Here is a 22415-nt window from a genome sequence, read left to right as displayed (position 1 = left end):
GTTTGCTAAAACCCAACCAATTGGGCACATGTGCCTCCCCAACTGCCCAAATCTTGCAAGCCCAGGAGGGGTAAGTTTTGGAAGTTAGGTAGTTACTTCGTACCTAGCAGTACATGGATAGACACATCGCGCAGTATTAGTGAGGGGAACACAGAGGACTTTGTCGCTAATGGATATCCACAGATGAGATTGCACAAACAGAGCTCTGCTCCAATAGTTAAATTATTAAATAATTCCCAAGATAAACGCTGTACACCCACTCCGTACAGAGTACAGAGTAAGCTCTCGGAGGAGTTCCATCCTGTACTGTACGGGCAACTCCGTACAAAGTTCGGATACCGCGTACTCCGTACTGAGGCTTACAATGGGTAAGATGTAGGTACTCGATAAGTACTCCGCATGTACAGTGTAATCTTAGAGGCGTAACTTACAGGTACAGAGTACTTTAGGACTTACTATGTACGGCACATAGAGTGTATCAAAGATTAGTTAGTTAAGTACATTTTTTTTTTTAGCTAATTAATTATATAAGCATAAGGCGTGTCATGTGACTGGAGCTTGAAGGCTGCCATCCCGTGACGTGTGTGTGTGCATCGCGCCTGGAGAAGCTCAACGCCAAAGCGAGCGAGCTCTTCGATATCGTCGACTGCGCCAACCTCCCACTTCCTCCTCCTCCTTCCTAATCCTCAATTCCTAATTGCTTTTCAAATACCTATCACCATTATCAGGGCCACTACCATTCATTTTCCTATAATCCATATTTGTCCGATTTCGACACAATGGTCTGTCATCCGACCCCTGGGCTAGCTCTATTTCGGAGTTGAGACTGATCTTTGATTTGAACCCAGACGTCCATAGGCACGGGTTACGATCTTTCCAACTCTGTATTTTCACCGGACGGACGAAATTTTCAAGTGAGCATTCATCCCCGTCGTTCAGCCGCTTACTATGAAATCCTTCTAACTGACTCCATCCAGGTCGAGTATGCGGTAAAGGCTGTTGAGAATGGAGGCACTGCGATTGGAATAAGGTGTAAAGATGGCGTGATCCTTGCCGTAGAGAAGATCGTTTCGAGTAGGCTGCTTAAGCCAGGCGCGAATAAGAGGATAGCGACGGTGGATCGGAATATCGGCATAGTCAGTGCCCTTTGATCCCCAACCCCCCCTTCTCTCTCTCTCTCTCTCCCCCCCTCTCTCTCTCACAAACAACCGGAGTCACCCCTTGCCGGGGCATGGCAATGAAAGCTGTGTCGAAGTTTGCTGCTGACTGCTTTGGCTTTTCTTGGCTACGAGTGTTACAGGTATCAGCAGGTCTTGTTCCTGATGGGCGACATTTCGTGGCGAGAGCTAGAGACGAAGCTGCCTCTTGGAGAAACACTTACAAGGCACCCATCCCTACAGGAGTACTCGCAAACAGACTTGGAGGTTACGTCCAGGCATATACCCTATACTCCAGCGTTCGACCATTCGGTGTCACCGCCATAGTAGGGGGCTGGGACTCCGAAGCAGAGCTTCCTGTGGATGGACAAGTCGGATCAGGACCAAAGTCGGGTTCTGGCGGGAAGGTAGACGGCACAAAGGTTGGAGGGCCGGGCCTATTCATGATAGAGCCCAGCGGACTTTACTGGGTAAGCTTATGGTATTCACTGGTAGAACCCCCTACCGGCTAACCTTCGCGCCATAGGGTTACTATGGTGCTGCCACTGGAAAAGGTCGACAAGCTGCCAAGGCTGAGCTTGAGAAGTTAGATTTGCCGTCGGAGAATCTTAGCCTCCTGGATGGGATTAAGGAAGCCGCACGCATCATTTATATCGCCCATGAGGACAGCAAGGACAAGGATTTTGAGCTAGAAATGACGTGGATCAGCGCTTTGGACGGCCCCACCAAGGGTAGACATATGGAAGTACCAAAAGAGCTGCTCGAAGAAGCTGAAAATGCAGCCAGAAAGGCTATATCTGAGGAAGAAGAGGAAGAGGACGAGTCAAAGCCTGCGGAAGGTGACCAAATGGAAGAATAATCGGACAAGCCTTTGCGATAGATCGCTTCGATTTTCTTTTGAGCGGTTTCTTTCAATGGTTCTTGGGGTTGTTAGAAATTTCAGACTTTAGATCCGAAATTTTACGGTTTCAGGTGCTAATGTATCGTTTACCCGTGCATGTTGTTTATTCGATGTGTAATCTACATTTGATGGACCTCATCGTCTCCACCGAACGATTCGATATCAGCCCTAAGAGAGCCGTTCATTCCATCCAGCCACCCAGTGCGAAAATCCCCCATGTATTTATCTACCCTATCTTGCCTTCCTCCCATGCTCTCCTCTTGATTCCCAACTCCACCGCGGCACTACCCCAATCCTCCCCGTGGTTGTGCCGCTTCCCATTTTTATCTTCCACCATTCCAGCCCTCACGAGTCCTTGCTCCTCCGTCAAAACGGTCAACAGGCCAAACACAACCGGGACCCCGGCGTCAAGCTGGACACGCATAATCCCATGCGAAACCGCATCGGCAATATATTCAAAATGCATCGTCTCCCCCTTGATAAGGGCGCCAATGGCGATTATCGCGTCAAATGGCCCCGTTGCGGTAGCGTCGGGGGCGCTAGCACACGTGGGCTTGGGGGTGGTCGTATCCGACGCTGTGCCCGTTGTGGTGGAAAGTTTTGCAAAATCTGTCGACGAGGACAGAAGATCGGTCGTTACACTTCCAGAAGCTCCTGAGGAAACGGAAGCTGCTTGGACGTGCGATGCTGTATAGACCCTACATATTCGATGAGTAAAATGTCACATGCATGATCCAACCATCGGTTAACTCCCCAAACTTCGCCCGAGGGGGGCATCAAACAGGGGAGTAGAAGACGGGGTCTAGGGAGGACTAGTTCACCTTCGGACCGCAAAGGGTAACTCAAAGCTTCCCGGTACGCTTTCAATAACGATATTGCTTTCCTTGACCCCCAGCTCGAGCATCTTTTTCTTTGCACCTCCGACCAAAGCCTCGATTATCGGGGTATTCCATCGTGCGTGGACGATGGCGATGCGGAGATTTGCTCCTATTGTGAACCGTTACTATCTGGTCGATGGAGTGCCCCGCTCCCGCCAACATCGCGGGCATGGCCTTTCCACTTCGATTTCTTGAAAAAGAAACATAAGACTAACCGTTATAGACTTCAGTGTGACCAGGACCTTTGAATGCAGCCATTTTGGATGTAATTGTGGTTGGTGGAGCTGTAACTCCTCAAAGAGCAGAAGACTCGTTGTAGACCTCCAAAACCCTATTCTGTCTAGAACCTTGCTAAACCATGGCCGCGATCCGGCATGTTATACTTAACCTAGGTATGGAGTAGCGCAGCGATGGACGCTTTGTACTCCGTACACCAAAACAAACGACTATGTGCCTATGTGCTTATCATCCACATAGGTTATCCCCATCGAAAACATACAAAAGAATACTCTGTACGTAGTAGTACTCTGTATAAACTTAAGAATATGAACAAAGTATAATATCTATGTTTGATCAATCCCTACGCGGCAATAAAGACATAACCCGGGGACGTAGCAGCAACTAACTAGCTAACACCTGGCCTTGCTCCATGAGTACCATCAGATAACATGACCTTTGCTTCCATGAAAATACCAACATTTGGAGTCATTTTAAGGCGCCTGAAGATAATACGGAGCATCTACTCAACCGTCACCGACTTTGCAAGATTACGAGGGAAGTCAACATTCAACCCCTCAGCAACGGCAAGCCAGTATGCAATAAGTTGGAGAGGGATGACGTTGAGAAGGCCTTGGAGGCAATCGACCGTTTGAGGAATCTCGATCCTCTCCACTCTCGATGGTGGGAACTCCTCTTCGTTCGTGTTGCAAATGACGATCGGGCGACCACCGCGAGCGATCACTGTAAAGAATATGTTAGTGATGTATCACGTTAGTCACGGGGAAACAATCATACCCTGTTGGTAGGCATTCAAAGATTTGGCAAAGATTTTATCCCGGGTCAAAATCATAATTATTGGGAGATTTTCGTCAACCAATGCCAACACACCGTGTTTAAGTTCTCCAGACATTACCGCCTCGCAGTGGAGGTACGATATTTCCTTGATCTTGAGGGCTCCTATAGCGAGGGTTAATATGGTATTGCACACTTTTTTTTTTTTTTTTTTTTGGGCGGGGAGGGGAGGAATGTGTACCTTCCAATGCGGTAGAAAATTGGCTTCCTCTGCCCAAAAGCAACAAGCTCTTCTGGTCCTTGAAGAATTTCGCGCACATCTCCTTGATTGGTTCGTTAAGTTTAAGGATTTCCCGGAATTGATCAGAAACCTTTGAAAGGCCCTCCATAATTTCCTCGCGCCGCTTTTGCTTGGAAATACGGTCCTCACTAAGTGACAAAGCAAACATGACCATGGCCACAAATTGAGAAGTATAGGCCTTGGTTGAAGCAACACCGATTTCAGGGCCGGCATTGATATGCACACCACAATGAGTGAGTAAAGAAATAGATGAACCAACAACGTTCACAATGCCAACCGTCAACGCGCCTCGCTCAAGGCAGTATCTCAGTGCCATGAGGGAATCAGCAGTTTCACCTGATTGTGACACGAAAACACAAGTGTCGTCGCGGAAAACGGGGGCCTCTCTATCCAAGAAATCCGATGCTAGTTCGACAGCAATGGGGATTTCTGTTAGCTCCTCGAACACTCCACGAACCGCCATACACGAATGATAACTGGTACCACAGGCGATGAAAATAATTCGTCTGCAGCGTCGAATAGTTGAGATATACTGGCGAAGGCCGCCCAATGTGACTTTCTTATTTGCGACGTCTAGACGACCGCGCATCGTGTTGACAACAGATTCGGGCTGTTCGAAAATTTCTTTCTGCATAAAATGATCAAACTTTCCTTTCATGATTTCCTGCAGCTCCAACTCGATGGTTTGGATAGCACGGACGTTTGAAGTACCATCGTTCTTGGTCAGACGATGAATGTTGAGCTGGCCATCGTGGATATGAGCAATGTCATCGTCTTCGAGATACAAGACCTTTTTTGTGTGCTCGACGATGGCAGAAGGGTCCGAAGAGAGGAAGAATTCGGAGGGCTGGGGAACGCCGTCGTCGGATAAGAACGCGCGAGATTGCGATCGATGCAAGAGCGACTTGTCCGGCGGGGCCAACAAGCTTGCGGCCGATTTCTTGATGGCGAGGTTCTGAGACGCCTCTTCCGCCGGAAGCGGACCATCCTCGGAGAACTCAACATCTACAAAATCGACTCTCATCTTCTTCGACGTGCGAACACCGATGACCAAAGGAGATCCCTTTCGTGCAGCGATGACTTCGTGCGGGTAATGCACAGACTTCAGCAACAAACCAAAGGCACCCTGAAGCTCCTTGATTACAGCCTTTGCTAAAACGGTGAAGTCGATATCTGGATGAAGATCGTAGAGGTATTTGGCAAGCTTTGCGATACATTCGGTGTCTGTATCTGTTTCGAAACGGAAGCCTTTACTTTCAAGAAGCGCTTTGAGCTCCTTGTAGTTTGTGATGATCCCATTGTGGACAACAGAGAATTCCCAGTTTGGATCGGACCTGTGGGCGTGTGAGCGAGCAATCGTTAATTCGTTGTAACCATGGTCAAGTAGAGCATGGAGCAAACGGGGAAGCAAGCGTACCTGTGTGGGTGACAGTTGAGTCGGGATGGCGACCCATGTGTGGCCCATCTGGTGTGGGCAATACCGGCATGGGAGTCAAAGACCTGGGTTAGGTCTGGGTTGGCACTGGCAATCAGTTCTCGGAGCTTGGCGACCTTGCCAACCTCCTTGAAGGCCATGACTTCGTTCTTCTTATTTCCATCGATGGCAAGCCCAGCAGAATCGTAGCCACGATATTCGAGTCTTGATAGGCCTGGCAAACAGATAAAGAGAGAGATTAGCGAAAACGCCCGATATGCATTTAAAGCGAATGCAAACGATGCGGGAAACATCTCACCATTGAGCAGGGTTTCGATGATGTAGGCACGATCCTTCTCAACGAGGTAGTTGATGTAACCGAAAATACCGCTGGATTCGCAATGGTCAGCGAGCATGATCGAATGCTTTGGTTGGGGAGGGGGAAGGTTTCATACCACATGGTTGCAGATGTACTGGTGGAATAGGGTCAACTGCTGTCAGACACGGGGTGGTTTTTGGTTCAAAGAGCGATAAAGACGAATGGCAAGTTTGGGGAACGAGGATATAGCTGCAGCGAACGTGGAACTGTTGTGTTGAGCGAGGGAATATGGGTGAGAAAGTCGGAGTTCGTTAGGGGGACGACGAAAGTGAAGAAAGGTGAGAGGCGGGGAAAGAGGGAGGAGCAGGCAGCTAAATATACTCCGTACCAGGGAAAGGAAGGAGAGGACGATCCGGAGCGGCTGAACCCCTGGATGACGACGGAGTGGGCAAGAGGGAGGAAGCACAGGAGAAGAGAGAGGGAGATAGAGGGACAGAGGAGGGAGAAGAGATAGAGATACCAACCAAAGCTGACGGTGTTTGACGGGGAGCTGGCGACTCGGGGAGGGGGGGAGTAAGAGAAAGGAGCCGGAATGCGGTGTGGTCAATTTTCAAAGGGCTGTGCCCGACTGCGGCCAGTTAAATTCCGCCTCGGGTCTCATATCTTGTGGTTAAATATAGGCATTCTTCCCACTTTTACGGGCCTGTAGGGGAAACTAGTACAGCACACAGTCCTTGAGAGTGGCCCCCCCGTCGCTAGAACTAACTAATCACCGTGCATAACAGGGAGTTTTTCTCCACTTTGCCATCGAAGTGGCATTTCCGATAATTATACGCCCAGCTGCACGGAGCAGTTCGTCGAATGTCGGAACCTGCTGCCATTCGAGACTGCCTGCCATCTGAAGTATTTGCGAGCCTGTATGTAACCTATTTACCCCTCCGTACGTATTGCTTGATCGCGTAGATCCTGTTTGCTCGATGCCGGAAGGGCATATGGTAACTTGCGGAATTTTGACCGCCACGGGGGGCTTCTTCCGAGGACCAGGAACAGCGCCGAAAAAGGACGTGAGACAGCACCTTGCCATGGTTCCCAACTCGCCAGCAATTTGGCCAATCAGGGTTGCGTCCGGCCTTCCAGCAGACCCGGCCCGGTCCCCTTGCGCCCAAACAACTAAAGGCTATGATCTTCGCCTCTGGGTGTCTGCACTATGGAGAACTAGTTTTAGTGGATTGCGTAGAGCAAGATGGCATCTTATGTATGGAGCACTTGACCCAGACTCGGTCCTGAAATAAAGCTGACTATGTACGGAGTACTCTGTACTGTGGTTACAGAGTAGTTAACGACACAGCTAGTTTTGTTGTAGCCGCCAGATCACAGCCGCACCAGGGGGGGTAGTGAGTTCACAATTAGAATACATTTCCAAGTGACTGTTTGTCCTCGGTCACACAGTTCAGCGCAACAAAGGTACTCTGTAGGGGTTCCTTCAAAGGTACGGAGCACAGTAAAGCAGTTACTCTGTATCCTCCGCAGAGGAGTTGCTTATCCTGGCTTCCTTTCCTAAGCTCGAGAGTACTCCGTACATCATCATCCCTCCCCTAGAATCCGCTAGTGAGCTCGCCCACAAGTCCTCCATCCACACATCTTTTCAGCCCTGTGGTCTGTCCAGAGTGCTCCGTTCTTTGGGCCGAAACCGACCCCCCTGCTGGGATTACATAAACTAACTACCACCCAACTAGTTATTAGGGTGAGCAAACCACGCAAACATGGCAGCGGTGTGATTATATAATATTAGTGCGTAAAGCGGCGTAATTCCAGCGCTCCTCCGGGTCTAGTGCCAAGGCAGTATTTGGCTTGTCACAGGTCGATTCTCACATATTACAGTACTATACTCTTTGCACTCCGTAATGTCGGTCCATGACCTCTTACCAGTGATCTCACTATTCCTATTTGGGACCCTCGACATCCAGCCCTGGAGCAATATCCAAACCTCCGCAAAATTGTTTTTTCCCATCTTGCACTATTCTTCTGTGGATTGCGAAGCTTTGTCAAGGTGAATGCCCATGTGGGAAACCCCCTTTTGCTCCCAAACCAAGCCGGCCTCTTGACCAACTCAAGTACCCGCAACCCCTTCGATTGGTGTTCCTTCTTGATTTTCACTCGCCGCATCTGCTCTCTTGCCGGCCACAATCGCGTTTTTAGCACCTTTTAATCCCCAGCCCCCTAACAGCCGGTCGCATCTCGTGGTTGTAGCCCGTTTCGTGGCACTGCATAGGAACGGCTCAGCTTGTGAATAAGATTCAAGGATGGTGTTTGCACGCTATACGTGGTCGGCATCAGGCTCATAGCCATCTCTGTGACCATGTCGCGTGCCCCCGCTGGCTTCGCAGATTTTTTTCCGACCGCTCCATCTGTTCTCCAAAAGAAACGTAGCAAAGCTGCCCAGGACCGGCACGCGGCCAACACGCCAAAGGCGGCCGATCCGCTACCGAACCTGGGCCTATCGTCGACTCCCGACATCAAAGGTGGGGTGGGCACGTCAGCGGATAATCCTGTCAGGGCCGTGGGTGAGCGAAGCGCGGAGACGACTCTTGCGCTCGGTGATACCAATGGAGCAACATCTTCGAGTTCCCTTAGCACTGGCTCCTCGGGCTTCTTCTCTGCCTCTGCGCCACCCGGGGTAGCGAAACCGAATGGGATAAGCTCCTGTGCCCTCACCCCCTTGACAAATACCGATTCTTCCCCCCCGTGTAAGATCGAAAGCCCGCTGGGTTCCAAATCTGGCTCCACGGATGCTGCACCTCAGCTCGCACCGACATGCGAAGCTCATGGCGGACCTGAGCCTGTCACAATTACGCCCTTGCACACCCCTCCGACTCCTCGCGTACAAGCACGTCCGGCAAACAGCGAGGTTAAAGGCCACAAAATAACATATGATCCGGATCTTGATAGGAAATTTCCGTCCAAAGACAGGCGAAGGAAGCCCCAGTACGAGACATTCGGCGTCGACGATGAAAAGGACCCTCCCCCTTGCGACCCTCGCATGGCAATTGCAAACTATACCCGCGGTGCTGCTTGCAAACAAAAGACCAAGTATCGACCAACGCCTTATATTCTTCGACCGTGGGCGTACGATCCTACTACCTCTGTCGGTCCCGGACCTCCGACTCAGATAGTGGTGACTGGTTTTGATCCCTTAACACCGATCGCTGCTATAAGTGCCTTATTTTCCAGCTTTGGGGACATTGGAGAGATCAATAACCGAACCGATCCTATGACTGGTAGATTCCTTGGAGTTTGTTCCATTAAATATAAGGATAGTCGAGCGTTCCGCGGTGGTATATCTTTATCCGCTTCCCAGGCCGTCAGAAGGGCGTACCTTGAATGTAAAAAAGAGCAGAGGATTGGAACTCGGCGAATTCGGGTCGAGTTGGATCGAAATGGCGTCGTCAGCGGCCGAATGGTTGCGAAACTTATTACAGCCCAGAAATCAGAATTTCCTTCGCTAGAGGAAAGTAGGAAGGAGTCTGTCGGAAATAATGATAACCGGCTACCCATAGGTGAGGGTGCGAAAAAGGACAACGAACAGTCAAAAGACAATCTTCCACCCTCTACAGCTCCGAAGGGGCCATCGGGACGATCTTCTCTTCACCCTTCTCTTCTGGCTCCCGATGGCCCACGGGCGGTCTTGAAGTCGCCGGTGCCTTCGAGAATTGAAGAAACGCCCATTTTGCAGCAAATCAAACGGGATCCGTACATATTCATTGCCCATTGTTACGTTCCGGTTTTGAGCACCACAGTTCCGCACCTAGAGCGCCGCTTAAAGCTTTACGATTGGAAGGCGGTCAGATGCGATAAGACCGGATACTATATTGTCTTCGAAAATTCGCGCCGTGGTGAATTAGAAGCAGAACGATGCTACAGAATGTGTCATATGACTGCACTTTTTACCTATGTTATGAACATGGAATGCCAACCATATGGTAACCCGAACTACGAAAGAAGCCCGAGTCCTGAGCGCATTAAAGCAGAGAAGCGGGAGAAGGCGAAAAGGGAGAGGTTGCACCGGGAAATGGAGCTAGATATCGAGGAAGAAAAACGACTCCGAGTAGAAAACCTCGATCCCGCGCGGGAAGCCCTCAGCGTTCTTATCATTGAATTGAGAGACAAGCTACTAGATGATGTTAAATCCCGAGTGGCGGCTCCAGCTTTGTATGATTTCCTTGAGCCTGACCGTCACAACGCAAAACGGCAACAACTTGGAATTCCGGCGCCTGAGGGTACGGGGCGACCCAGCTTTAGGATCGATGCGTCGACTGATGGCACCGTGGTCCATTCCCAATCAGACGCTTATTCTCGTCACCATCGACCCGGTGGTGTTTCCAGTTTGAATGTCTTGGCGCTTCCGCGTATAAGGAAGGTCAAAGGATTTGAGCAAGGTAACGCGGTATATATCGATGAAAGGCGAAGAGCCAAACCGAGGAAAAGAGAGTTTAGGCCCTTATATCACCGCCTTCAGCAACTTCATGAGATTGAAGATTCAGATGATGACCAGCAGGTTTCCTTCGCTCGAGACACGGAAGAGGTGGAAAGCCGCCCTCTCAGCCGTCTAAGTTCGGAGTCTGCGGAATCCGACAATGAGGATGACTTAATGCGGAAAATCCCAAGCTTGTTGGATGCCAAACCGCTAGACGTACCCCTGCCGGAGTCTGAAAGCCTGGCGGGCGGTATTGAGCAGAGCGGTCTGCCGGACAGGGAGAAGAGTATCATTGAAGAATTAGAACGGGGAATCAACACACTTCCAACTTCGTCTAAAAAGAGGAAACGATTAATTGAAGAGCTTGCAACACGCAAAAAGCGAAAAGAAGTCGATAATTTATTTGAACTTGACGCGAAACCTTTGGAATCACTGGTTGAGGAAACAGCACAAGAGGCTCTGCCTGCAGATTCAACCGATGCTTTGCGGACGGTAACACCGGTACCGAAAGACAAGAAACGTAAAGTGAAGGGTCAATCCGGGAAGCAGATCTTTGAGGAAAGGCAAGCCCCGAAACGGAAAGAAATTGATTCTACGCAGCCTCTATTGTTCGAAGAATCAGTCGAGTTGCTACCCGAAGGGGAAATAGAAATTTCTGAACCGGCCATTGAAGAGCTGAAACCAGAAGTGGAATGGGGAGTGTCAACAGACGAACCGCGACCAACAGCAGAAGACGATGATACAATTGTCCTCGACTTGGACGGCTGGCAGAGTCTCATTAAGGATGACGAGGATATTAATTTCCTTAAAAAGGCTCTGTCAGAGCATCTCGCGGCGGATATTGGGAATCTGGCCGCTTGGACTTGGAAGCATAAAGAAATAAAGGCAATTAATCGCGGCGGCGACAGAGGCCCAGTGCACTCTGAGACAAGGGTTGACGGATATTATGTTCCAAATCCTTCTGGTTCGGCAAGGACAGAGGGAAGAAAAAGGATTCGGGAATCAGAAAAATCGAAGTACCTGCCTCATCGGATCAAAGTCCAGAAAGCTCGCGAAGAACGGTTGGCTAAAGCGAAGAATGACCCTCATGCAGCAGCCGCCGAAGCGGCGAGACTTCTTGCGGCTAAATCACTTTCTAAATCTACGTCTCGGTCTACCCGTGTAAATAATCGGCGTCTGATCGCTGATATCAATGCACAGAAGCAAGCCCTCCCAATGCAAAATGGGGACAGCGACGTCCTGCGATTCAATCAACTGAAAAAGCGGAAAAAGCCAGTGCGTTTTGCTCGATCGGCTATTCATAATTGGGGACTGTACGCCGAGGAAAATATCTCCGCCAACGATATGATTATTGAGTATGTTGGAGAGAAAGTTCGTCAACAAGTCGCAGACATGCGTGAAAGGAGATATTTGAAGAGCGGTATAGGGAGCAGCTACCTATTCCGAATTGACGAAAACACTGTTATTGATGCTACAAAAAGAGGTGGAATTGCAAGATTTATCAATCATAGTTGCACTCCAAATTGCACTGCAAAGATAATCAAAGTTGATGGTAGCAAACGGATCGTTATTTATGCATTGAGAGATATCGACCGAGGTACGTTGACTTGTCCACTGGATCTTTTGCTGTCCTCTCATGTCTAACGCTTGCTTATTACAGACGAGGAACTCACCTATGACTACAAGTTTGAGCGGGAATGGGATAGCGATGATAGAATACCATGCCTTTGCGGCTCGGCCGGCTGTAAGGGGTTCCTAAACTGATTTCACTTTTCGACATACTGAAGCCTTCTACCCTCGGTGTTCTGGTTTTTACTCCTTTTAAAACACAGTTGAATACACCTTGTAAAGATCTATTTTCGTAACCTTCATAGCGTTAACAAGCTTTGATTTTGGGGCTGTGGACAACCGTCGAGACTCGATATTGCCTTTTCCGCGATGCGTTAGGCGTCCTCCCTTTTTCTTTCTTTGTTTCTTAGGATCTTGCACGTCTCTGTTACAATGGTCATGTATCCTCCATATATTCTTGTACCGTCCCAAATAGGTCTAATTTCTACCTTCAATTGTTATCGGAGGCGAAAGTTCATGGCTAGGGCTAGGTTTAAATACTTGGAGTTTTACCTGGAAGTTAATGCTGCAGTGCAAGAAAAATGACATGTTTGCAATCATCCTAACATCTATGGGAGATGCTGCCTAAGTATTGCGAATAAGTATGTATGAAGCATACATATATATCAATGTAGTTATCGAAGCCTGCGGGCCCAATGAAAGCGAGGATACCGTTTAGAGGCCTATTGGTTGACTTGGCGGTACTGTAATCGGGCCTAGAAAGAGGCTTGATAATAGATGCTGCCTTTTTCGATATGGAATTGCGGGGAGATCTTCTTTGTTGCTTATAATAATGACCATAGCAACTTCTATACGCGATGCGTGCACCCTTCCTCGTCCGTCACTAAATGATGCTTCGAAAGGCTTTACATCATGCCCAGGATCCTGATGAACTTTCTCGTATATCAACCACTCGCTCAATAATTTACTATACCCTCAGACTAGATGCGTGGGACGAAGATCAGCACTGGTACATGTGGTTTCAATCGAAGGATAAAATGGAAGTTCTTACAACCGTGCTCGCCCATTAGGAATTCGGTGTGGAGAAGAATAAAGACATACCTAAGTGACTCGGGAGCAAAAAGTTCGCAATCCCCTCTTTAATCTTGTACTCGTGCCCACAGTTGCCGCAAACGAGTTTACCCTCGACAACGGAAGTTTCAAGTAGAAGCCGGTGGAGGTCTCGTAATAGTTGTTCGTTTTGCAACTGGTCCTTCTCTGGCTTTGAATCAACTAGACCCGCAAAACCTAGCTATATCTGGATCGTCAGCTTGGATTCTAGGAATATCAAAATGATCAAGAAGCATAAATACTCATCGGTCAAATTTTTATTGAAGCTATAGTCACAAGGATAAGACATATGACAACTTACTTCATTTGCTGTTGTTTGCAGTGCATCCCAGTCTATGCGAGGTAGGATATTGTAGAGTAATTGGGGTGAGAACTCAATCTCCTGCTGCTCAAGCTCTGCATTATGGAAATGGAGTGGGAATGAAGTAGGGGACGCTTTGCAGCTTTTCACAGCACATGTCACAAAATTTGCTGTTAGAACCTTCATTTTTGCATTACTGAGGAACCTGGGATGGCATCCACTATTGAGGTTTCCAGTTCTTAGTTCAGGACTTTGTCTTCCAAGGCCTACAAGGCTACTAACCGTATGCGGAAGCTACTTATAGGGACCACAGAACATGAACTCTATGCATCTTGTGCTCTTGCTCACCAACTTTGTAAGAGATTTGGATGAGAACTGGGACGAAAACTCTGCATCAGATCAAAGATAATGAGCTGCTAATGGAGACTAACTAACTACATAGAGACTAGTGTCTTAATACCACTCTCCAGGCTTCAGTCAGTGCTGGAAGAAGAAAAGTGTTTAAATACAGAGTACGGAGTAGAGATCACCGCAATACTGGAGAATGATAGGTATGATAAGCTTGATGCTCTAAAACTACAGTAGGTGGTTGAGGACAAAGATATATTTATGTACATGAGCACCTTCCTAGCATAATAAGTAATAACCTTGGAAAGACTGTGGTTCCATATTAGCTAGTAAGTCTTCTATCTGTATGGATTCTTGTGCCTTGTCTTGTGTGCTTGCAGGGGGTTGCCTTCACAAGGTTGGAGTAAGACTAACACATGCTAAATGCTCTTGTCTCTGCTGGTTTGTGGTCCTACTGTTCCTCCTGCCACTCTGCAGCTGTGGTTTCCGCCAGCTTTAACTAGCAATAGAAGCATTCACTATCATATTCTATACTTGTGGCTAATTTCTCTCCAGATTGTGGTTACCATCAACTGCCATTTGAATTGGAATAAAGCTAACTACCGGCTATATGAATCACATACAATCCTTTAATGAATAGCTACCCTTTGAGAGACGCACTGTGGGTCATCATCTACAATTCTTTATAACAACATCAATACAATCCAGATCATCAATATCATTATCCCTGACCGAAGAATCAGGATTAAGACGTTCACCATCAAAATGAAAGTCAACCACCTTCTCTGAAATTTCCAGAGCAGTGCGAAAGGTTTTAATGACATCAGATATTTTGGATGTCGGCCGAACTTTGAGTTTGAAATCTTCGGAGCTTGGAGTCCGTAGGGTAATGCGAATCACCTGCTCTGTAATCTCTTCCCGCGCAATACTTGATCTCTCTGCCTGATGTAGGCTCATATATCCTTGCCGTTTCTGCATTTCGACCAATTCTTGCGTAGTGGCCTCCATATGAATACGTAAGATCCCGTCATCGTTTGAAAAGCTATTCGCAAAGAAAGAGCTGTCACTGGCTGCCGGAGCTCGGATCCCTAGGCTCTGACAGGTAGTAACATCGAACACTCGTCGGCCTTTCCATGTGAGAAAAATAGAAAAGGCGAGTTTGGGGCTGAATGCCTGCTTGTTGCACCAGGCCTTTCGTACATCCCCTAGATTTTGAGACAATCGCCGGCGGACGAGCAGTGGTTTTGTATTTTCAATCGAAGAAGTAATAAGAATGTGTACAACTGGGTCGCAGAGAGGAGCTTCGCCAGTTTTGCAGTGGGGCCCAGGGACGATAGGATCCGGGGACTCTGCATTAAATTCGTTTCGCGGTTTATGAAGATCGGGCTTCTGCATCGTTGGAGCATGGCCACTCGAAGGTGCTACATGTTGGCGTGCCCTTTCGCGGGCCTTTCGTGCAAGCTCCGGAAATTCCTCTTCCGACAGTGACTCATCATTGCTTGTCTCGGATACCGGTTCAGGAAGTAACTGTTCTACTGTCGTGGTACATTCGAGTGGTTTGGTCGCTATATCGAGGTCGACAGGGTTTGTCTGTCGACCTTTAATGGTAAATGAAGTTGGTTTCGGAACTATTGATGAAAACAGGGTTAGTTAGTAGGAATGCATTGGAATCATATGGTCTTGGTTGGAGATCTGTCCCTCACAGCAGCCTTACCAGGACAACTAGATACCGTCACTCTATTATTAGATGAGGTACATTGCCTCTTCACATGTCTCTCCCCTCTCAACTCTTCATCTGTCACCGGATTGGGCTGTTTTTCCTCTTCATGATCGCTTTCAGCATTGTGCTGCTGTTCTGCCACTATATCCGAATAAAGGTGCTGTGAACGACGGTAAAACTCAGTCAGGGGAGCTTCAGTGTCAGCATTCGCCCAAGTGGGCTTTTTGAAGAATGAACGCATGAACTCAGTGAGGTAACTAATTCCACAAGATCACATAATTCAAATCCAAGGTCCCTTGTTAATATAGAATTGCCTATGTGAGGCTTTGGTAGGCTAAGTTGGAAGAAACATCATAGACCGATAGTCGTCTGTACTGCAGAAATTCTGGTCATGGGATATAATGGTCCTGTTCTCTGTCCTAGAGCTATCAACTCTCGCTTGCTTAAAATTCCCCAGCTCTCTTGTCCACACGGTCTGTGGCGTAACCAGCAGCTGAACCGCCAAGTACCCAGTTCAACTGATTACTAATATCCGTCTGTGCATTGTAAGTTGCTAGTTTGTTTACTTGTGCGCTGGCCCTTGTGGAGCCTATGTCACAACTTAGATTTCCCTTTTCTTTTCTTTTTTTTTTTTTCTCCCTAGCTATTAAAACTGCAGAGTACTCAAGTACCTACAAAGTGACATCACTTCCTCCCCACGCAGGACTGTGCACATTTCACCTGTAAAAGCCACCCCTCCAACCCACAGCAGGTGCACCAGTGATCATCGAGAACACTTTGATCCTGATTCTGTAACTTTCTGGATTCACTTTTCAAGGATGGGGAAATCAAGAAGATCAAAAGCACGTTCTCAGCATCATAAATCCAGCAGATACACAGGTATGTCTTGTTCGCATCACATATGATGGACTTATTTAACAGGAAACCATGGACAATTACAAAGATGGCAATGCTGGTGAGGTTATTTAGCCAGATTATCCAGAATTTCTTGTTGATGTATGGCTGACTTCACATTTCTTTAACCTTTTTTTAGCACCCGCCAACAGCCAGAAATTTACCATGAGCGAGGAGGCTCTGAATACAGAGCGCCATTCGTTAACGAGGTCGACTAAACAATTGCGATATCATGGAATACAGTTTGTTAGTGCTGGTAACATGGCACCAGATGATCCAATATCTCTAAGCAAGTCTCAAGATTCACAACCTCACCATATGGAGGAGTCCCCAAGGCTGGATCGGTCTCCGGGCAATTCCGCGCCTTTTAATATGGGGGGATTAAAGCCAGCCCTCGAAGAAAATATTTCGGCTCACCAAGGACATGTTATCGCTGCGTCTTCCTCCGATTCCGATGATGAGGTAGTTTTCAAAGGAAGAAAACATGTATCCACATTTAATCATTGGCATGGAGAAACGGAAATGGATCGCGCCACTCCTTGTGATAACTTTCAAAAAGAGTCCCAACTTCAAACATACAATGAGGTCAGCACTACAAGTCGAGAATTGACACCCAATTCATTTGAAAACATAAATCTTGAAGGATTTCGGGATCGCCAGGACCATCTCGCAATTGCTACCGACTATGAGGATATAAATATATCTGATGCCGCAATAGCAGATTATATTGCGCATATAGATGAGTCTGACTCGGCGGATGGGGAATGCTCTTCAGGCACAAAACACAAGACAGCGAGTCCGGTGCCCATCCACAATCTTTCGTTCGATAAGATTTCCTCCAGCCATGTCCATGGCTCCTCCACGCCTGGTTTTGAGGACCTAGATCCTGGTAGCGCGAATGTTGATGGGCCAAATGATGATGATGATGATGATGACGATGACGATGACGATGATGGTGATGATAATGAAATTGAGGAAAAGTCTCCTTTGCCTTCAACAGGCCGCTTTGCACAACAACGTCGGATCTCAAAGCTATTATCCATGTCTACTTTAGCCCTTGATGTAGAGTCGTATGGGGCATTTGACATTATGGATTTCGAGCGACCAAGTTTGAAAAAGTCTAAAGCCAACCGCAGACAACCGCCGCCAACTTTTGACTTGTCAGATAGCGACCTTGAATTGGAGCTGCATCTGTCGTGGGAGAATGATCGGAAAAAGAAGAAGAAGGCAAAAAAGCACCGAGAGGAGTTACGTGCCCAAGGGTTACTTGGTGGTAAGCCAGGCCAGGTGAATTTAAATGCTAAATATTCGAATGGGATCGACTTCGATGACATTCGGCAGGAGATTCGCGTTTTTTTGTTGTCCCAGACTCAGGTGTAAGTTTATCTCTTTCGTTAGATGGCTGCCTGGACTACTATTTATATGGAGAAACGCTCACACATCCCAAATTAGACTGGCACTTCCGCCGATGGATAAGAAAACCCGTAAAGTCGTCCACGAATTGGCAAATATATTGTCGTTGAAGTCACAATCCAGAGGACATGGAAGATCTCGTTTTCCTATACTAACTAAAACTGCGCGGACGCGCAGTTTCGACACCGAGTCCATTGGCAAGATTGAAGCTCTGTTTGGCTCTGCATCAACTGTACAGCATATGGGTAAAAGCCACCGGGGCCGAGGGAACGGCATTAGAGCAGCGTCATATATGGATGGAGATGTTGTTGGAGCATCTGCCCCTGAATTAGGCGCCGAAAACCGAGGACGAATGATGTTGGAGAAGATGGGATGGACAAAAGGCTCAACTTTAGGGGCAATAAACACCCAAGGGATTTTGCATCCAGTTGTCCATGTGGTGAAAACAAGCAAAACATGCCTTGGGTGATAATATGCTCTCCCATGGGGTTATACGGATGTTCTGGGTCAATGAGAGATTGATGCTTACATTTTTAAAGAACGGTCTAAATATCATGTGAAAGGATTGTTAGCTTGGTTACTTAAATAACATTGACCCTGTAGGTTGAACTTCCTAAGCACCATGTTTGTTTGCTTTGGTATTGAATCTTGGAAGGTTTGGTAGATCATCTAGTGCTTTTCATTTACCTGACTGGAAGGAATGCCATGACTCTCCTCCTTAAGATGGCAGAACAACTTGTTTCTGGACATGAACGAGCGTCCACAGGTCCCACAAGCAAGATTCCCCTTCTGGCCTTCAGTTTTGATTGCCTTTTTGGCTCGCTTCTGCTTTGCTTTCCCCACCTTCCTCACTGTGCTTTCCGTTGGCCGAGCATCAGCAATAGAAGAATTTGCAAAGGATGCACCAACCTGATCAACAGCACTATCGTGAGATTCTCCCAATGGATGCTTTATAGTGGGAGGCTGTTCAGGGGTGTCACTGTTGCATGAAAATTCAGTTCCTTCATTATCCATTGTTGCATTTTCACCAATGTCTTCACACTGAAGGGTTTCCTTCTGCAAATTGTCGGCCGTATCCGTTTCTCTGGCAGTGGTTGTGTCAAATTCAGGCCCACACACGACTCCCTCCTGAGATTCAGATGTGTTTATCTGAACGTGGTCATCCTCAACCTTCATTTCATAGCGGAGCTGCCTTACAGCTTTAATATGCTTTTTACTCCGCTCGTGGGCTTCAAATTGCTTTTCACTTTTAAATGTTTTGCGGCAAACCACACACTCAAAATGATCCTGCTCAGATTCAGATGTAGCACTGAACATTTCCTCCTCAAGCTGTTCCCTTTGCGCCCACTCAGGCACCGAGTACTCTCCAAGTCTTGCTTCGTTTGCTGCTCGCGAGCGAGCAGCCTGCATGGCAGCAGAATCCCGTAACAATCTCTGACGTTCAAGTTCATTCTGGACTGCTGATTTGTATCGGGGATCACGTTTTTTCACGAAAGACACCAGTGATCTCACTGCATCATTGAACTCCCGGATTGCTTCGTCCCTTAAGCGTTTATTTTCTTTCTCCATCAGCCTCCGAACTCGTCGATCGGGTGCCTCGGAGTATTTGTAGGTATCCTTCCACGCAAAGGATTTCTTGGTGGAAAATGTAGACCATACGCCGTAAAAAGATCGAATGTTATCGAGATCATCGTCTTTGAAGCCGAATGAGGGATAATTAACTGATTCCAGACCGTCCATGATGCACGCATTTAATTCTTCCTGGGCTAACCGTTCAAATATTTCCCGGACTCCACCGAAAAACCCAGAAGAGTCATCAGAAAATTCCGTACGCGGGTTGAAGTTTATCATGGCATTCAAAATATCCTCCGTCCCAGTTACCTTAGAATTATAGGAATGCTGATCTCCCCGTGGATTATCCTTGCTGTAGAGAATTGCATCCCTATTTGAGTCATACCAAGCCCTTTCTTGCGGATCCGATAAGACTTCATATGCTGCCTGAACTTCAGCAAAGAGCGCAGTGCATTGTTCAATGTTGCCATAGTTTTTATCTGGATGAAGTTCTAGTGCCTTCTTGCGGTATGCTTTTTTGAGGCTATATCAAGATTGTTAGCAAATCACCCAACAATTGTTCACAAGTAAATGAGAGGCAATGAGCATACTGTTCTGTGGTTGCAAGCGGTTCTACCCCTAAGATCTCATAGAAGTCCCTCTTGCCGTTGGCCTCATCACGTTCTCTCCTGTGAGGATTTCCATTCCCACCATCTGCTGACTGGGATTGGCCCATGGAAAATTTGCGTACCTGACCGGGATCTAAAGTTGACTTGCAGAAATGGCTATAAATATGAGTTCTCTATATACCTAACCAGTTAATCATGATGTGAGGATTAAATTGCTGGGTTGACGCAAAGAGGAATATATTGGTAACAATGACCACATAGTGAGCCCACTCCGAAGGCCCTTTTGAGGTGGTACCCCGTAGATCGATGACATTTAGAGGTTATTATTGGACTTTAAATAATCAATCATGCTCCATGGCTATGAATAGATACAGACAGCTATTTGGCCCGTCTTGGGGGGGGGGAGGAAATAAAAATAAAAGTAAAAAGTAAAAGAGTACAAAATAAAGAGGCCAACAAGAGTTACATGAGGGTGCAGGCATCATACGTGTTGCCATAAAGATCCATCCTTGCAGCTCTTTCATTTTCCTTTTGTTTGATCCTGGTTTCTTTTGGGAAAACAGTACTCAGAAATGCAAGAAGCTCCTGGTCCAGATTGTCTACACGGAGGTCAATCATAACTGATGACAAGCCAGAACTCTGGGGAACTCACCACTTGTGGCTTCCATGACAACTTCTCTGCGACATAAGGCACATTGGTTCTGCTGTGCTCGTTGCATGATCACAAGACAGCGGATACAGAAAACATGGTTACAGCGCAGTCTAACAGGCTTGAAGGATATGCTCAAGCATATTGGACAAAGGTAATCAGTGATCTGGGGAACAATACTCAGAAGCTCCTGAGAGATAGTCTGACAAAGAATCTTTGCGACATTGCGAGCCAGGAGGGGCTCCAATAGCGGAATTGCTGGATAAGCACGAAGAGCTGTTCGCTTGTCAAATTTCTTGAGGATCTTCCGCAGTGCTATCCGATTGATCTCCTGAAACTTCAAGCTTTGCAGGAGGACGAAATTAATCTTTAAAAATGATTCAAGAACAACCCGACCGTTTTTTCCAAGTTTTTTATACCGGTTGTTTTCTGATAAAGAGCTTTGGAATTTCACCAACTGTTGGTGGGCCACCGTGGATGTTCTTTCACCTGAATCGAGCTCATCGGTAGAGAAAAATACTTGAGAATCTATGTACAGCCGAAATATTTCGCGCCAGGTGGAGAGAGTAGGCCTTGACCAACTTAAATGGGAACTTATCGTCTCAACGAGGCTGTCACGTAAATGTTTCACTTGACTGTCCAATTCCTTTCGCTCTCGTTCTTGTAAATCATGGAGGATGGATAGTTCTTCTTTGAGAATTTGGAAAAATTCGGAGTCCGAATGTAACGGTATCTCCACTTCTTGAATTGGTTTGCAAGCTTCGCTGGCAGAAACAAAGGACTTACCCATTTCCCCGCTGGCCAATCCACACGATACCACAACATGTTGGGCAAGGCTGACAGACGTCTCACTCGTGGATGATGCGGCTTGTTTACCGGAGGTGCCGAGGAGGACACGAAGATATTCGCGAGTTTCGGCGGACAAAGATTCGGGTATGTGCGACTCGTTGGGATCAATGAGAAATGTCAATTTCGGAGCAAGGCCGGAAGGACAACCTGGAGCTGTTGAGAATTACTAGATAAACAAATCAAAAAGACTGCCCATAGCTTACTCAAGAAAGAGTAGGAGAACCCAACAATTGACGTGTCCGATTTACCAATACTATCCCTCACGTCTTCGGAAAGCCAAAGGTGGTTAAGAATTTCCGGCGGTAGACCAAGCTCGGCGAGTTCATCACGAATTCGCTTGATGCATTTTTTGAGTTGGCGATAAGAAATAGCACAACGCACCCAGTGCAGAGGAAATCCCTCGCTTTCCAAGGTATGAGAATACCTATGCGCGAATTTCATCCTGGAAAATACATTAGCCTTGCGGGAAAAGACAGGTAGAAGATTGGGGGGGCAAACTTTTTAGTTGATGGACTGGACACAGTATCTTATAATCATGTAGTTCTCCATTGGGCTGCTTCTTGAGGCTGGTACATGATGAGCTCCTCCACCCTCCCCTTGCGAGAGGCGCAGAAAGAAAACGGAATGGGTAGGAAGTACAGAGTACTTTGTATTCTGTACTTCGTAGAGGAGAGAAGATAAATGGGAACTATCAACAGAGTAGCAAGCAGACAGGAAACCCCTTTTGAAATTACCAAATTTGGTCGGCTTTTGTTAGTTAATGTGAATGCGATGTGAGTGTATTGTTAAACCCCTGGTCAGATGCAAGGATATAATCAATTCCACAGCAGAAAGTCTGTTATGTAAGGTAGTTCACCACTAAACGAGCCAAATTTCGCCAAATGCTCCACAATGAATTTATTAAATATCTCAACAACCAGATCTTTA

The 22415-nt window shown here is 47.2% G+C and overlaps 9 protein-coding genes across 9 annotated transcripts; 3 read left to right on the top strand and 6 right to left on the bottom strand.

The window, feature by feature from the left end:
• Positions 1-620: 620 nt before the first annotated feature.
• Positions 621-2016, top strand: D8B26_006910 (uncharacterized protein; the record flags this gene model as incomplete). The annotated part of the gene is made up of 5 exons (XM_003066824.2): positions 621-782; positions 849-914; positions 978-1136; positions 1301-1627; positions 1684-2016. Exons 1-5 carry the CDS (start codon positions 780-782, stop codon positions 2014-2016), a joined length of 888 nt encoding a protein of 295 aa, XP_003066870.2. The 5' UTR covers positions 621-779.
• A 268-nt stretch (positions 2017-2284) lies between these two features.
• On the bottom strand, positions 2285-3303 carry D8B26_006909 (uncharacterized protein; the record flags this gene model as incomplete). Its single annotated transcript, XM_003066823.2, has 3 exons — positions 3152-3303; positions 2880-3045; positions 2285-2756 (listed from the first exon to the last, which is right to left on the bottom strand). Exons 1-3 carry the CDS (start codon positions 3192-3194, stop codon positions 2285-2287), a joined length of 681 nt encoding a protein of 226 aa, XP_003066869.1. The 5' UTR covers positions 3195-3303.
• Positions 3304-3466: 163 nt separating this feature from the next.
• On the bottom strand, positions 3467-6525 carry GFA1 (glutamine--fructose-6-phosphate transaminase (isomerizing)). The gene is made up of 6 exons (XM_003066822.2): positions 6118-6525; positions 5982-6052; positions 5666-5897; positions 4189-5582; positions 3951-4112; positions 3467-3896 (listed from the first exon to the last, which is right to left on the bottom strand). Exons 1-6 carry the CDS (start codon positions 6120-6122, stop codon positions 3676-3678), a joined length of 2085 nt encoding a protein of 694 aa, XP_003066868.1. The 5' UTR covers positions 6123-6525; the 3' UTR covers positions 3467-3675.
• Positions 6526-8001: 1476 nt separating this feature from the next.
• On the top strand, positions 8002-12516 carry SET1 (histone methyltransferase set1). Its single transcript, XM_003066820.2, has 2 exons — positions 8002-12052; positions 12116-12516. The coding sequence occupies exons 1-2, from the start codon at positions 8341-8343 to the stop codon at positions 12217-12219; spliced, it is 3816 nt and encodes a 1271-aa protein (XP_003066866.2). The 5' UTR covers positions 8002-8340; the 3' UTR covers positions 12220-12516.
• Positions 12517-12586: 70 nt separating this feature from the next.
• Positions 12587-13663, bottom strand: RMT1_2 (type I protein arginine N-methyltransferase Rmt1). The gene is made up of 3 exons (XM_003066819.2): positions 13436-13663; positions 13126-13315; positions 12587-13004 (listed from the first exon to the last, which is right to left on the bottom strand). The coding sequence occupies exons 1-3, from the start codon at positions 13619-13621 to the stop codon at positions 13000-13002; spliced, it is 381 nt and encodes a 126-aa protein (XP_003066865.1). The 5' UTR covers positions 13622-13663; the 3' UTR covers positions 12587-12999.
• A 676-nt stretch (positions 13664-14339) lies between these two features.
• Positions 14340-15973, bottom strand: D8B26_006905 (uncharacterized protein). The gene is made up of 2 exons (XM_003066818.2): positions 15498-15973; positions 14340-15411 (listed from the first exon to the last, which is right to left on the bottom strand). Exons 1-2 carry the CDS (start codon positions 15742-15744, stop codon positions 14453-14455), a joined length of 1206 nt encoding a protein of 401 aa, XP_003066864.1. The 5' UTR covers positions 15745-15973; the 3' UTR covers positions 14340-14452.
• Positions 15974-16430: 457 nt separating this feature from the next.
• On the top strand, positions 16431-18424 carry SQS1 (squalene synthetase-like protein; the record flags this gene model as incomplete). Its single annotated transcript, XM_003066817.2, has 3 exons — positions 16431-16458; positions 16537-17773; positions 17850-18424. The coding sequence occupies 3 exons, from the start codon at positions 16431-16433 to the stop codon at positions 18277-18279; spliced, it is 1695 nt and encodes a 564-aa protein (XP_003066863.1). The 3' UTR covers positions 18280-18424.
• Positions 18413-20271, bottom strand: D8B26_006903 (uncharacterized protein). Its single transcript, XM_003066816.2, has 2 exons — positions 19973-20271; positions 18413-19905 (listed from the first exon to the last, which is right to left on the bottom strand). The coding sequence occupies exons 1-2, from the start codon at positions 20095-20097 to the stop codon at positions 18480-18482; spliced, it is 1551 nt and encodes a 516-aa protein (XP_003066862.2). The 5' UTR covers positions 20098-20271; the 3' UTR covers positions 18413-18479.
• Positions 20272-20452: 181 nt separating this feature from the next.
• D8B26_006902 (uncharacterized protein) lies at positions 20453-21930 on the bottom strand (the record flags this gene model as incomplete). Its single annotated transcript, XM_066125332.1, has 3 exons — positions 21692-21930; positions 20643-21635; positions 20453-20589 (listed from the first exon to the last, which is right to left on the bottom strand). Exons 1-3 carry the CDS (start codon positions 21927-21929, stop codon positions 20453-20455), a joined length of 1368 nt encoding a protein of 455 aa, XP_065981414.1. The 5' UTR covers position 21930.
• Between the last annotated feature and the right edge of the window lie 485 nt (positions 21931-22415).

Source organism: Coccidioides posadasii, chromosome 3 (assembly GCF_018416015.2).
Source record: "Coccidioides posadasii str. Silveira chromosome 3, complete sequence".
Taxonomy (NCBI): domain Eukaryota; kingdom Fungi; phylum Ascomycota; class Eurotiomycetes; order Onygenales; family Onygenaceae; genus Coccidioides; species Coccidioides posadasii.
The sequence above is the reverse complement of the archived record's forward strand: the minus strand, read 5'-3'. Positions and strand labels throughout refer to the sequence as shown.